Raw genomic sequence first — 11,474 nt, 5'->3', positions numbered from 1 at the left:
TCCGACAACGGGGCGATCTGTGCCAGCAAACTACACCGGCCAGCCGCCGGTCCCTGCCTCCTCCGTCGGCCGTTCCGGCGACGGGAGGGGGTGGGAACCCCGGAGTATCGGCTCCGGCCAGTAGTTATTGGCAAGTGTTTTCTTGGAGCGCCGTTCTATGGAGAAGATTGCGTCGCGTCGGAATAATTTGCCTCTGCTCTTTCTCCATCTCGGCGTCGCTCTAACCGGTGACGTCGGAGGGCAGGTGGCCTGGTCTTCTTCTTGCCGGTCTTCGGATCTGGTAAGATTCGTGTCTGGCGGTTGGCGTTCGGCACTCTCGCGGGTGTCGGTTGCGTTGGCTGCTGCAGTTATGTCTGGCGTCTTGCAGTTGTGTGTGAGGATGACGGCAGGCGGCAGCGTTTGTCTTCTTCGACTGAGTCTGGAGATGATGACGGTGTTGGGATCTGGTGACCATGGGGAAGATCCCCGGCCGACGTGCCACAAAGTCTCGGGCTCGTCCTCTGCGACGACCCGATTCATCGGCTCAAAAAGCATCATTGAATGCGATGGTGCTCTCCCAGATCTAGGTGTGGTGGTTGTTTGCCTCTTTTTCCAGTGCTACCACGGTGGCAGTGGAGGAAGATGGACGATATTTCGGCGAGGCACAGGTTTCTCCAAGGGTGAACTTGTAGTTTTACTTCTTGTGAGTTTTCTTGTGCAAAGTTGCTTGATGCAAATATTTATCTTGTATGGTGACCATATGTGTAATCTCTGTAAACAGATTGTCTAATATATATGGTTACATTAAAAAAAAACACACCCGCCCTGGAATGTGCAGCGCGGGTTTCTGGCGGCGCTGGTGGGTGTACATGAGTTTCGAGGGTTCCTGGTCGGTTTAATGGTGGACAATTCGGTGTCCTAACTTGTTTCAAGCGATATATATAACATTTTCCGGTTAGTCGCTCTAGATTAACATGCCAGATATTTATGGGTATTTACGGCAGGTATTATTCGAGCCAACTTTACATTGTGCATCTTGCTTTAACCTTTATATACTTCGAAATGTTATTAGGCGTGGTTCGTGGCCCGTGGGTTCTTCATGTTTCTCTTAGAATAACAGGCCAGCAAGTCAGAAACTTTTACTTCCACCGGCCGGCTACAAATACTTGCCGCAATTGTAGGCAAAGTGCAGATTAAAAATATATATCTAAATTCATTGAACCTGCCACAACTACTCAGGGCCGGAGGGAGTAATACTTTTGTAAGAAAGAAAAATGCTTTTAGCAGGAGACCGTCCAACGGGAAAGAAGTCCATATAACCCCCACAAGTTTTAGAGTTGGAACACTACACCCCCTTAACTTTAAACTAGCATATTTAACCCCCACATGTTTACAAAATCGGGCAATTGACCCCCTCACCACTTTCTTAGCTGTTTTGTAGAGTTTTGCTGAGGTGGATAGTGGTTTTGTGCCAACAAGTGGTCTTCCTCTCTCTTCAGACTATCAGCCAGGGCGTCGCCGTTGGGGCCTGGGTGGCAATCCAGCAGCAACAGCGGATGGAACGTCGGCTTAAGGAGGTTCATTGCGGGGCTGTCGGTCGTGCTTCCGTTCTATGTCACCCACATCTGCCTCTCACTCCTCTCGCGTAGATCCTGTTGTGAAGTGTATAAGTAGATTGCCTAGCCATTTCCATCAGTTCGGACTTTTGGTTCAAGTGGCTAGTGCATGAAGCTTAACATGGTATCCGAGCCCCAGATCTCGAGTTCAAATCTTGGTTTTCGCAATTAAGCCTAAAAATTGCTGTTGCCTCCCTCTTTAATTAGCCACCGTTGTTTCGGTGTGCTCTTCTTCTTTCACGTGTTGACTTTCTCTTCTCCCGTCACACGCGAGTGGGGGTGTTGTGAAGTGTATAAGTAGATTGCCTAGCCCTTTCCATCAGTTCAGACTTTTGGTTCAAGTGGCTAGTGCATGAAGCTTAACAGATCCCAGCTGCGAGTGTGTCTTACCAAAGTGATTTATGGACAAGAACTGGCTCGCCGAAGTCGATTGAGCGGGCCAGTGATTTTGGCCGAGAGCAACACACGCGTGTACAAAATTCTAGAGACTTTCTATCTGGCTCGATCTGCACGTAAGCTAAGCAAGCAAGCACACATGTTAATCTATCTAAGCTAGCTAGCTGAACCTATGAACGCATCAACAGAAGTACAGAACTCGCCGCTAAGCTTTTGTTGAACGTGGATGACATCGATGGTGGGGATGGGGATTGAGTCCTGGCCGCGTCGGAGCATGCAGTGACGCCTCATGGGGGCTGCAGCACCAAGACCCTGCCACGGAGCTGCACCTTGTCGCCGTCCACCACAGCTCGCCGGCGTGTACGAGGGCCAGAGGTGATGCGTCTGCTGGAGCACGGTTCCGTGCGTGCTTGGATGAATGCACAGTGCGCGCGCGGCCGCGCTGTGCTCAGGCCTCACACCATCAGCTCTGTTTTGTCTTGGGCGCTAAACAATGTTGGTACGGCGAGGTGACGTAGCTGTGGAGTTGGGAGTCAGTCAGCCTCATGGACTCGTCGGCATCATATGGTGGAGGTTGCCCGTGCGGGAGGTCAAGGCCCTTTTCTTAAATCTAAGAAACCTTTTCGTAAATCCAAGCAACCCTTTCGTAAATCCAAGCAACCTTTTCGTAAATTCAAAAAACCTTTTCGTAAATCTAAACAACCTTTTCGTAGGCGTCCTCGGATTGGCCCGGGAGATCGAATTGATTATAGAAACATGAGTTTAATTAATAGATTTATTAGTGAACAAGGGGTTTTGCAACGGAGATTTTTTGAATAGAATGAACGACCGTAACGGATGTTGGCTCAATCCGAAGGAAATTATGCGGAAGCTTTGCATGTAAATAAAATGAAATTAATTGTGTAAAATGAAATTTCAATAAAATAAAAAAGGAGCCTTCATGTCCCGTTATCGAGGACCTCGTTTAAAAAAAATACGTCATTTGGGAGCTTTACCAGGACTCACTAGAAAAACAAGCTCGCCGCGGCAGCGACGGAACGCGAGCGGCACACATGCATGTTGACTGTTCTTTTAGCAACTCATGCCACGTTGTGCCAATAATAGAGTGCAACGTCACCAAAACCAGCCTGCAAAACAACTTATCAGAACTAGGGGGTCAATTGCCCGGTTTTGTATACATGTGGGAGTTAAGTGTGCTAGTTTAAACTTAAGGGGGTGTAGTGTCCCAACTCTAAAACTTGTGGGGGTTATATGAACTTCTTTCTAGGTTAGCTAATAAAAGTTCCGGATTTGGGAAGGGAAACAGCAATAAATGGGACTGATCATCGTCCACCCCACACACAACTCAGGGCCTCCGGCTAGGTGCACTGAGCGCAGAATTAGACTCCTTGAACAGCTCGATCGAGGGGAGAGATGGCTGGTCATGTGGGAGGCATGGGCCACGTGGTCAGCGCCGCGCTGAGCTACGTCGCGGATGCAGCCATCCCCACGCTTCTGATATTCGCGTGCGGCGCTGGCGTCTCGATCAGGAGCTTCGTGGTCTGCAAGATTATGGAGAAGAAGTGCGTGAAGGAGGGCAGAGATGCGGAGGCCACTGCATGGAGGCGCAGAGGGGAGGACGCCGTCTCCTGGATCGAGGCAGGTGGCCGCGCGCTGGGCGCACTCGCTTTTCGCAACACGGGCGTCAACGTGGGCGCGGCTCGGCAGGGAGTTGTGCCTGTGCCTGTGCCTGTGCTGGTTGCTGCCCTGCCCTCCCTGCAGAGGCGGATCTCGAGCAGGGGCTCGGCCATGCGGAGGCGGACGCGCCAGCGGTGGACGACGAGGGCGACGACCAGTGGCGGAGCTTGGACCAACTCCATGGGGGGGCAAATGGGCAAAGAGGCCAAAATTAGAGTGTATTTTTTCGAATCTGGGGGAGCAAATGGGCTAGTTTATAAGGCTTTAAAGCCTAAATGTCAATATGCTGGGGGGGGCGGTGGCCCCCCTGAACTGCACTAAGCTACGCCAGTGGCGACGACGACACCACTACTGAAGACAAGGAGGGGTACGCGACTGCAGAGGATCAGGAGGAGGAGACGGTGGAGGCGGCTACTGCAGAGGAAGATGGCTACGCGGCGGCGGCGACGGAGGATCCTGTTGGGGAGGAGGTTGCTGCAGATGTGGAGGTGGAGGAGGAGGAGGTTACTGCTGCTGATGATGTGGAGGTGGAGGAGGACGAGGTTGCTGCTGCTGATGATGTGGAGGTGGAGGAGGACGAGGAGGTTGCTGATGATGTGGTGGTGGAGGAGGAGGAGGTTGCTGCTGCTGATGATGTTGAGGTGGAGGAGGAGGAGGTTGCTACTGCTGATGATGTGGAGGTGGAGGAGGAGGAGGAGGTTGCTGATGATGTGGTGGTGGAGGAGGAGGAGGTTGCTGCTGATGATGATGTGGAGGTGGAGGAGGAGGAGGTTGCTCTGCTGCTGATGATGTGGAGGAGGAGGAGGACGAGGTTGCTGCTGCTGATGACGTGGAGGTGGAGGAGGAGGAGGTTGCTGCTGCTGATGATGTGGTGGTGGAGGAGAAGGAGGATGCTGCTGCTGATGATGTGGAGGAGGAGGGGTACGAGGCGGCGGCGGAGGGAGTAATACTTTTGTAAGAAAGAAAAAAATGCTTTTAGCAGGAGACCATCCAACGGTTAGTCGATTTATGTGTTCCACAATCAGAATCGTCAATTCCAACCCCCCCCCCCCCCCACCCCCACCTCTGACCCAGCGTACCAAAACGTCTTATAATTAGGAACAAACTTGTTCATAACGTGTGGAATTTTCAGGCGATTGCGCATTAGCTGTTTTGTTATTCAGTCCACATCCATGATCCGTGTAACCATACATGTACATACAGATCTATGAGGACCTTTTTTTTTTCCTACATCATGCAAGGAAATATATAAATGCGTGCAAAAATCAGGAGCTTTAGCTATTGACATTACATACATCCTCATCATCGAGATTACATCGATTCTCTTCATCGTTCGATCTCCGCTCGTCCACAGAATAGGCAGGAAACAAAGACCAAACCGAGCTAGTGTGCCTTGTTCAGCTGACGCCGTCGAAGTTGCTGCTCATGAGATGCAACGTGGCGCTGGGCAGCACCCGGTTCACCTGCGGTTGCTCTGAATGAAGGTGCATCAACAGCGCGGCGCGTTGATTAGGCATCAGTAAATTGCAAGGTTAGTTACTGCGTTTGGTGAATAATCAAATAGAAGGAGCTTACTCTTGATGGCCTCGAGCTCGGACGGCGTGACCCTGGCCGAGAACCCGTTGATGACGTTCTTGTAGTTGTAGATTATCGCCGCCTTGGCCTTCTCCTCGCTTCTTTCAGGTAATTCAGACTCAGGTTAACACGCACAAGCCTACCTATGTATCACGATGGCACTCTCGCCAATCAATTTTGGCAGTCAACCGAACCTGCCGAGGGCGGCGGAGAGAATGCCGAGGTGGTACTTCATGCAGGTGACGCCGGGCGGCGTGGGGTCGACGAAGACCAGGTAGGTAGCGGGCGGCCCGTCAGTCGCGGCGGCGGCCATGGCGACGGCGCCGGCGAGCGGGAGGAGGACGATGAGGAGGTGCACGGAGGCTGCAGTCGGAGGCTTCATTGCAAGATCAATCGGTCGGAGAGGAAGGAAAGATTTCCTGGCCTGCTCTTGGTTTCCTGTTTATATACGAGGAGGCGATCGACGAGAGGTTCCTATTGAACAGCTAATCGCCGGTTGGTTGGAAGGATATCCCGGCGTTGCCATGGCTCCAAAAATAGCACCACCGTACATGCTAATACATTCAAGCTTTTTTCTTCTTCGGTGTCCTCCCCTCTTCAAACTTTGGTCACCGGAGCACACCATACAGTCTCGTACATTTCGGAAAGTGTCTTTAGCACATGAGCATCAGCGCTCCTGAGTTTTGAAAATCCTATTTTTTAAATTCCAAAAAATTAAAATTAAATATGCACATACATATAAACATTTCAAAGGCACGGTAGAAATTTTGGAGAAAAATATATTATATTTTTAGCTATGCAAAAATGACAGATTACTGGTTTAATGCAAGGTTTAAATAACACTGGCGTTGTTAGCATGCAATATGCTAATGACAATTTGTTATTCTTAAAATATGACCTAACTTCTGCAACCAACTTAAAGTGGATCCTATCCTACTTTAAGCAAATGTCTTTAAAGGATGACGATTAATTTCCACAAATGTAACCTAATTCCCATTAGGTTTGATGAACATGAGGCACAAGTGGTCTCTTAGACTTTAAGTTGTCGCTAGGAGTGTTTCTTTGAAATATCTGGGTGTTCTTTTGCACCACAAGAAGTTGAAAAAGAAGACTTACAACCTATATAATTGATAAAATTTTAAAAAAGGTTGTTGGTTGGAGAGGAAAACTTCTTAGCCATGCTGCCAAGTTGGAGCTGGTCAATAGTGTCATTGTTAGTATCCCTATTTATTTGTTGAGTGTCATAAAGTTCTCTAAATGGGTCATAGTCTTGATTAACTCATAGATGGCCATTTTACGTGGGATGATTCTGAGGAACATTATAAGTATCATTTAGAAAATTGGGTTTTGTATCACAAAAAGGAGTTTGGGGTACTAGAAATTCCGAGCTTAGTTGAGATGAATATGTGCCTCCTTGCTTCCTAGATTAAAAGATACCGGTTAGATGATAACAAACTTTGGAAACAAGTGATAGACTTTAAGTATAAAGTCAGCAATTCAAACATTTTCTCCTGTTCCTCTGTGGGTGTTTCACCATTTTGAAAATGAGTTGTTTGGCCAGTTAAAGCTGCTAAGCTTGGTTATCAATGGAAAGTGGGGAATTGAAAGAAGGTCAAGTTTACTGGGAAATTTACTTCCGGGTAAATGAACAAAATGGCACTATTACTGAGTTGTGGGCACATCTTAAAGTAACTTTTAGAAGATGTTTTGATCACAAACATATGCTTTTGTCGTATGAGATTTTACAAATTACCCAAACCCTTCAGATTAGTGAAGTAGATGATAATCTTTTATGGAATCTTGAGCCAAATGGCATATATAGTGTGAAATCCCTATATGTAGTGGTTAATTTTAGGGGGGTTTTACCTACATATGTACAAAATGTGTGGAAAATTGAAACACCACTAAATATTCATTTCTTCTTATGGTTGTTGTTTCATAATAGTATACTCACTAGAGATAATCTTGTTAAGAGACAAAATGTGGATGATCTGACGTGTTTTTTTGCATTGAACCTGGAACATGTACACATTTTCTTTTCGAATGTGTGGTTGCTAGAGCTATATGGCAGAAGATTTTGCATTTGACTAGGTTGGGATGTTCCTAGGTTTCACTAGAATCCTTGGCTGCATTTTGGGAGCAGAATAAAACTCATAAAGTGCTTAATATGATTAATGTGCGGTATTATGGGTTACCAGGCTCATTAGGAATGACTTGTGCTTCAATCGTACACCATGGATTAGTTTACAGGTCATCTGATGCGGGACGGCTTACTTGCTTGCTCAATGGAGCATTCTGCAATTCAGGGGGTAGAAAAAGAAAATATGAAGATGAAGGTGAGTTCCCTTGAGGTTTTAGCTCATGCTCCACCACCACTTTTGTGACCGGATCCTGTTTAATTCCGGTGAAGAAGATGATGACATCTACTGAAGTGGATCGAGTTGATGAATCAAAACAATTCTGGGGACAAGGATATCAAGATTGCATCTGCTGATCTTTCGAGGACTATGGCGGCCAATGCCTTGATGCTGGTGGGTGATGGGGAGTGCTTCAAGGGCGTGGACAAGGTTTAGGTTCCCCTGTGACCACAAAAAAGCTTTCTATGGTAGTTGCTTGATGGTCATGAAAATGCAATCGGTGTTTTGTCGAAGTGGGTGGGTGTGTGCCTTCCTGGGAGATATATTAGCTCCCCCCTAGGTGTGGTGTGCGTGTCTGTAAAACCTGAATGATGTGGTATGGTTTCATGCAATGGAGCCGGGGCAATGCCCTTTTTCATCTAAAAAACAAATTTCTGACAAATATATGCCCTATACACAACAACAAATTTGTTTTTTCATGTAGCTCAAAATACGACGCATTTTTTACTGAAAGTTCGCACGAGTATTCAGAACATGTATATGTATTCATGAAATAAATTTGATGATTTTTTGAAACGCAAAAATACAGTTTTTAATTATTTTAAAAACCGGAAGTACTAGTGCTCATGTGCACTAAATTTGCTTACCGTACATTCGCCTCTTGAACATATCACTTCGTTTAAGTTTTTTTCCGTTTATCTTTTGAGAGCTTTCAAAGCTGAATATATACGTGTTCATTCTCGAAGAACAAATATGTACGGCGTGTTACAAATTTACATGTCCTTCCTTTTAAAGAACAGAACGTAAGTGGATGACATAAAAAGGAAATGGAAAGTGACAAAACATCTGTAGCTTGAACTTGCTAGCTAGCTAGTACTCTACGGAAGTACGATAGATTTCAGATAAATTTCTTCTACCTGATCTTTTACACACTGGAAGTCGGGTGATCAGACAGGCGCGACGGTGGCGCTGGCGCCGTGCTCGGCATCATCCTCACCATGCTTGGTGACGTCGTACAGCTCGCCGTCCCCCCACAGCGCGTACGCCTCCTCGCCGTGCACGGCGTCGTCCCCAATCGCGAGCTTCTCCTCGGACATCCTCAGCGGCACGACGAACCTGATAGCCACACAGATGATGGACGTCACCACCACGTTCCAGCCGATCACGAAGAGCGCGCCGGCGATCTGCTTCCCGAGCTGCGCGCCGCCGGCGGTGCCGCCGTAGAAGGCGCCCTGCGAGTTGGTGACCGGCAGGAAGAGATTGCAGAGGGTCGGCTCCGCGAAGAGGCCCGTGAGCACGCCGCCGAGGAGTCCGGCGACAGCGTGGGTGTGGATCACGCCGAGCGTGTCGTCGACCTGCTGGAGGAGCTTGGAGCGCTTGTGCAGGATCATCATGGTGTACCACGGCACGCTGCCGGCGAGGACGCCCATCACGAGCGCCGCCCACCCTTGGACAACACCTGTATAATCACCATGGATAAAAAATGTCAAAATCACTTTAGTTTACCTTTTTTTCTAGAGAAAAAAAAATCTGCTTTACACGATCACCATGTGAACACTCGAAACTTTGTTTCCTTCTGGATGTGATGATTTGTCTACGAGGAAATTTTGTGGAAAAGTTGAACAAAGTGCCCAGGTTCAGTAGACCTTGACTTGAGATGGTGATTAGCCTTGACCTAAGCACTAAGGTAGACATGACAAACTGGCATACCAGAGATTCTTGTGCATCCTGACAAAATATGCATTAAGATTCCACGCGCTTGACGTTGCTTGTTCACTTGTTCAAATTATCTATACAGTACAGTACTAATTATTTTACTAATACGATTAATTTGCAGATAAGATATCTTTTGCAGGATGCACGGATCTCCTCCACTATTCTGGCAGCGCAGCCAATATTGAATTCAAGGTCAACTTCGTACCGTACCCTAGACTTAGACCACGCGCCATGCATGCATGACGATCGAGGGCACAGAGACGTACAGATGATGAAAAAATGTGTACTACCTGCGCCTGGGGTGATGCAGACGAGTCCGGTGATGACGGCCTGGACGGCGCCGACGACGGAGGGCTTCTTGAAGAAGACGACGTCGAGGCAGGTCCAGACGATGAGGCTGGCCGCCGTGCAGATGTTGGTGTTGAGCACGGCCATGGACGCGTCGACGTTGGCCGCGTACGGCCCGCCGCCGTTGAACCCCGCCCACCCCATCCACAGCAGCCCCGCCCCGGTGAGCGTGAAGAGGATGTTGTTTGGTGGGAACCTCTCCCTGTCCTTCCTGTTCCTGGGTCCGACCCAGTAGGCGGCGGTGAAGCCGGCAACGCCGGCGGGGATGTGGATGACGTAGCCGCCGCAGTAGTCGATGACGCCCCACTGGAAGAGGAAGCCGCCGCCCCAGACGGAGAAGGCGCCAACGGTGTAGGAGAAGGTGAGCCAGAGCGGCACGAAGAGCATCCACGCCATGAAGCTCATCCGCCCCAGCAGCGACCCGGCAACCAAGATCACCGTGATGGCGGCGAACACGCACTGGAAGTAGACGACGGTGGCCATGGGGAAGAAGGGCTCGATCATGGCCGTCTCCAGCGTGCCGTCGGCGCGGTAGTGCGCGGTGGCGGGCAGCGCGGCGCGGCCGATGAGGTAGGCCTGGTTGAGGGCGGGGCCGGCCTTGCCCCAGAAGGGGAGCAGCTTCTCGCCGAAGGACATCTTGTAAGCCCAGACCACCCAGCAGATCCAGACGGCGGCGAAGGCGTAGAGCGCCATGAAGGCGGAGTTGACCGCCCACTTCTTCTTCACCACGCCGCCGTAGAGCACGACCAGCCCCGGGATGCTCATCAGGCCCACCAGCGTGGACGCCGTGAGCTGCCATGCGTTGTCGCCCTTGTTCAGCCAGTCCGCGATCGCCGCCGAGGTGTTGCCCTGGTACGCCACCGGGACCGACATCTTGGCTAGCGGAGCTTGCTCTCGCCGCGCCGGCCGGCCTTGAGAGGGAAGCTAGTAGCTAGCTTGCTAGATGGAGGTGCACCGTGTAATAATAGGTAAGTGCTATAGCTGGTAGTCTTCTCTCCGGCAGTATATATAGGGAGTGGCCGGCAGAGTACATCCACGGCCACTGGCCATTGGTGACAAGCGGTGACGTGCCCGCGCGCCGGCCAGCCGTTGCCCAGGCAGAGCGATCGTACGTACAATGAGATACTACTAGGGAGGAATCTACGAGCCCTGGATTGAATATTCTACGAGTTCCGTTGGGCCTTTGTGGGCTGGCATCACATACTACAGCGAACTGAGCCGTTGACTTTTGAGAGGTCGACGGTGGTGATCCAGGAATCAACGTCTCAACAGCTGATTCTTCGTCGGTGTACAGCTAGCCGTGCGGCGAGGGTCGACGAGTTTGTTCACTGCCGTGCAGACCATGCCTCGAGATGGACGTGCCTAGCATGTTTGCTACCTTGCCGCGCCCCACGGGCCATACTGTGCTGCCGGGTCGTCATACCTAGTGCTACGTACGAGCCTACCAGGTGTGCCAGCTGCCAAATGCCCGTGCCACCCTCTGCCGGCATTGACACGCCCAACCTCACAGCATCTCTATGCGTTTCCCAAATAGATGTTGCGGGTGCATCGGTATCGGTACTGTAATATTAGAAACCACTAAATTATTGTGAACAACCAAATTTAAACAAACTAAGAAATTTCATTCAAACTTTGGAAATTTTAAACTAAACTAAACCAAAGCCTAGCCCTACTGCCGCTGCACCGCCTGCCCTCTCGCTCACCTCCCCACACTTACTTCGTGTATCTCGATGTAGCATCGCCGCATGCATCACCGAAGCTTGTTGCCGCTGTTGGGCCTTCACCGTCGCCTGCCAACAATGCGACTCTA

The 11,474-nt window shown here is 49.8% G+C and overlaps 2 protein-coding genes across 2 annotated transcripts; both read right to left on the bottom strand.

Annotated features, from left to right (window-relative positions):
* Window positions 1–5,065: 5,065 nt before the first annotated feature.
* LOC124680445 (subtilisin-like protease SBT3.17) lies at window positions 5,066–5,625 on the bottom strand. The gene is made up of 3 exons (XM_047215503.1): window positions 5,438–5,625; window positions 5,244–5,341; window positions 5,066–5,142 (listed from the first exon to the last, which is right to left on the bottom strand). The coding sequence occupies exons 1-3, from the start codon at window positions 5,623–5,625 to the stop codon at window positions 5,066–5,068; spliced, it is 363 nt and encodes a 120-aa protein (XP_047071459.1).
* A 2,922-nt stretch (window positions 5,626–8,547) lies between these two features.
* Window positions 8,548–10,586, bottom strand: LOC124680450 (ammonium transporter 3 member 2). The gene is made up of 2 exons (XM_047215508.1): window positions 9,607–10,586; window positions 8,548–9,059 (listed from the first exon to the last, which is right to left on the bottom strand). Exons 1-2 carry the CDS (start codon window positions 10,535–10,537, stop codon window positions 8,548–8,550), a joined length of 1,443 nt encoding a protein of 480 aa, XP_047071464.1. The 5' UTR covers window positions 10,538–10,586.
* Window positions 10,587–11,474: the final 888 nt, after the last annotated feature.

The sequence above is a fragment of the Lolium rigidum genome, unplaced genomic scaffold (genome assembly GCF_022539505.1).
Source record: "Lolium rigidum isolate FL_2022 unplaced genomic scaffold, APGP_CSIRO_Lrig_0.1 contig_1705_1, whole genome shotgun sequence".
NCBI classification, from domain to species: Eukaryota; Viridiplantae; Streptophyta; class Magnoliopsida; order Poales; family Poaceae; genus Lolium; species Lolium rigidum.
Note: the sequence above shows the minus strand (reverse complement) of the source record. Positions and strands in the feature narration are given on the sequence as shown.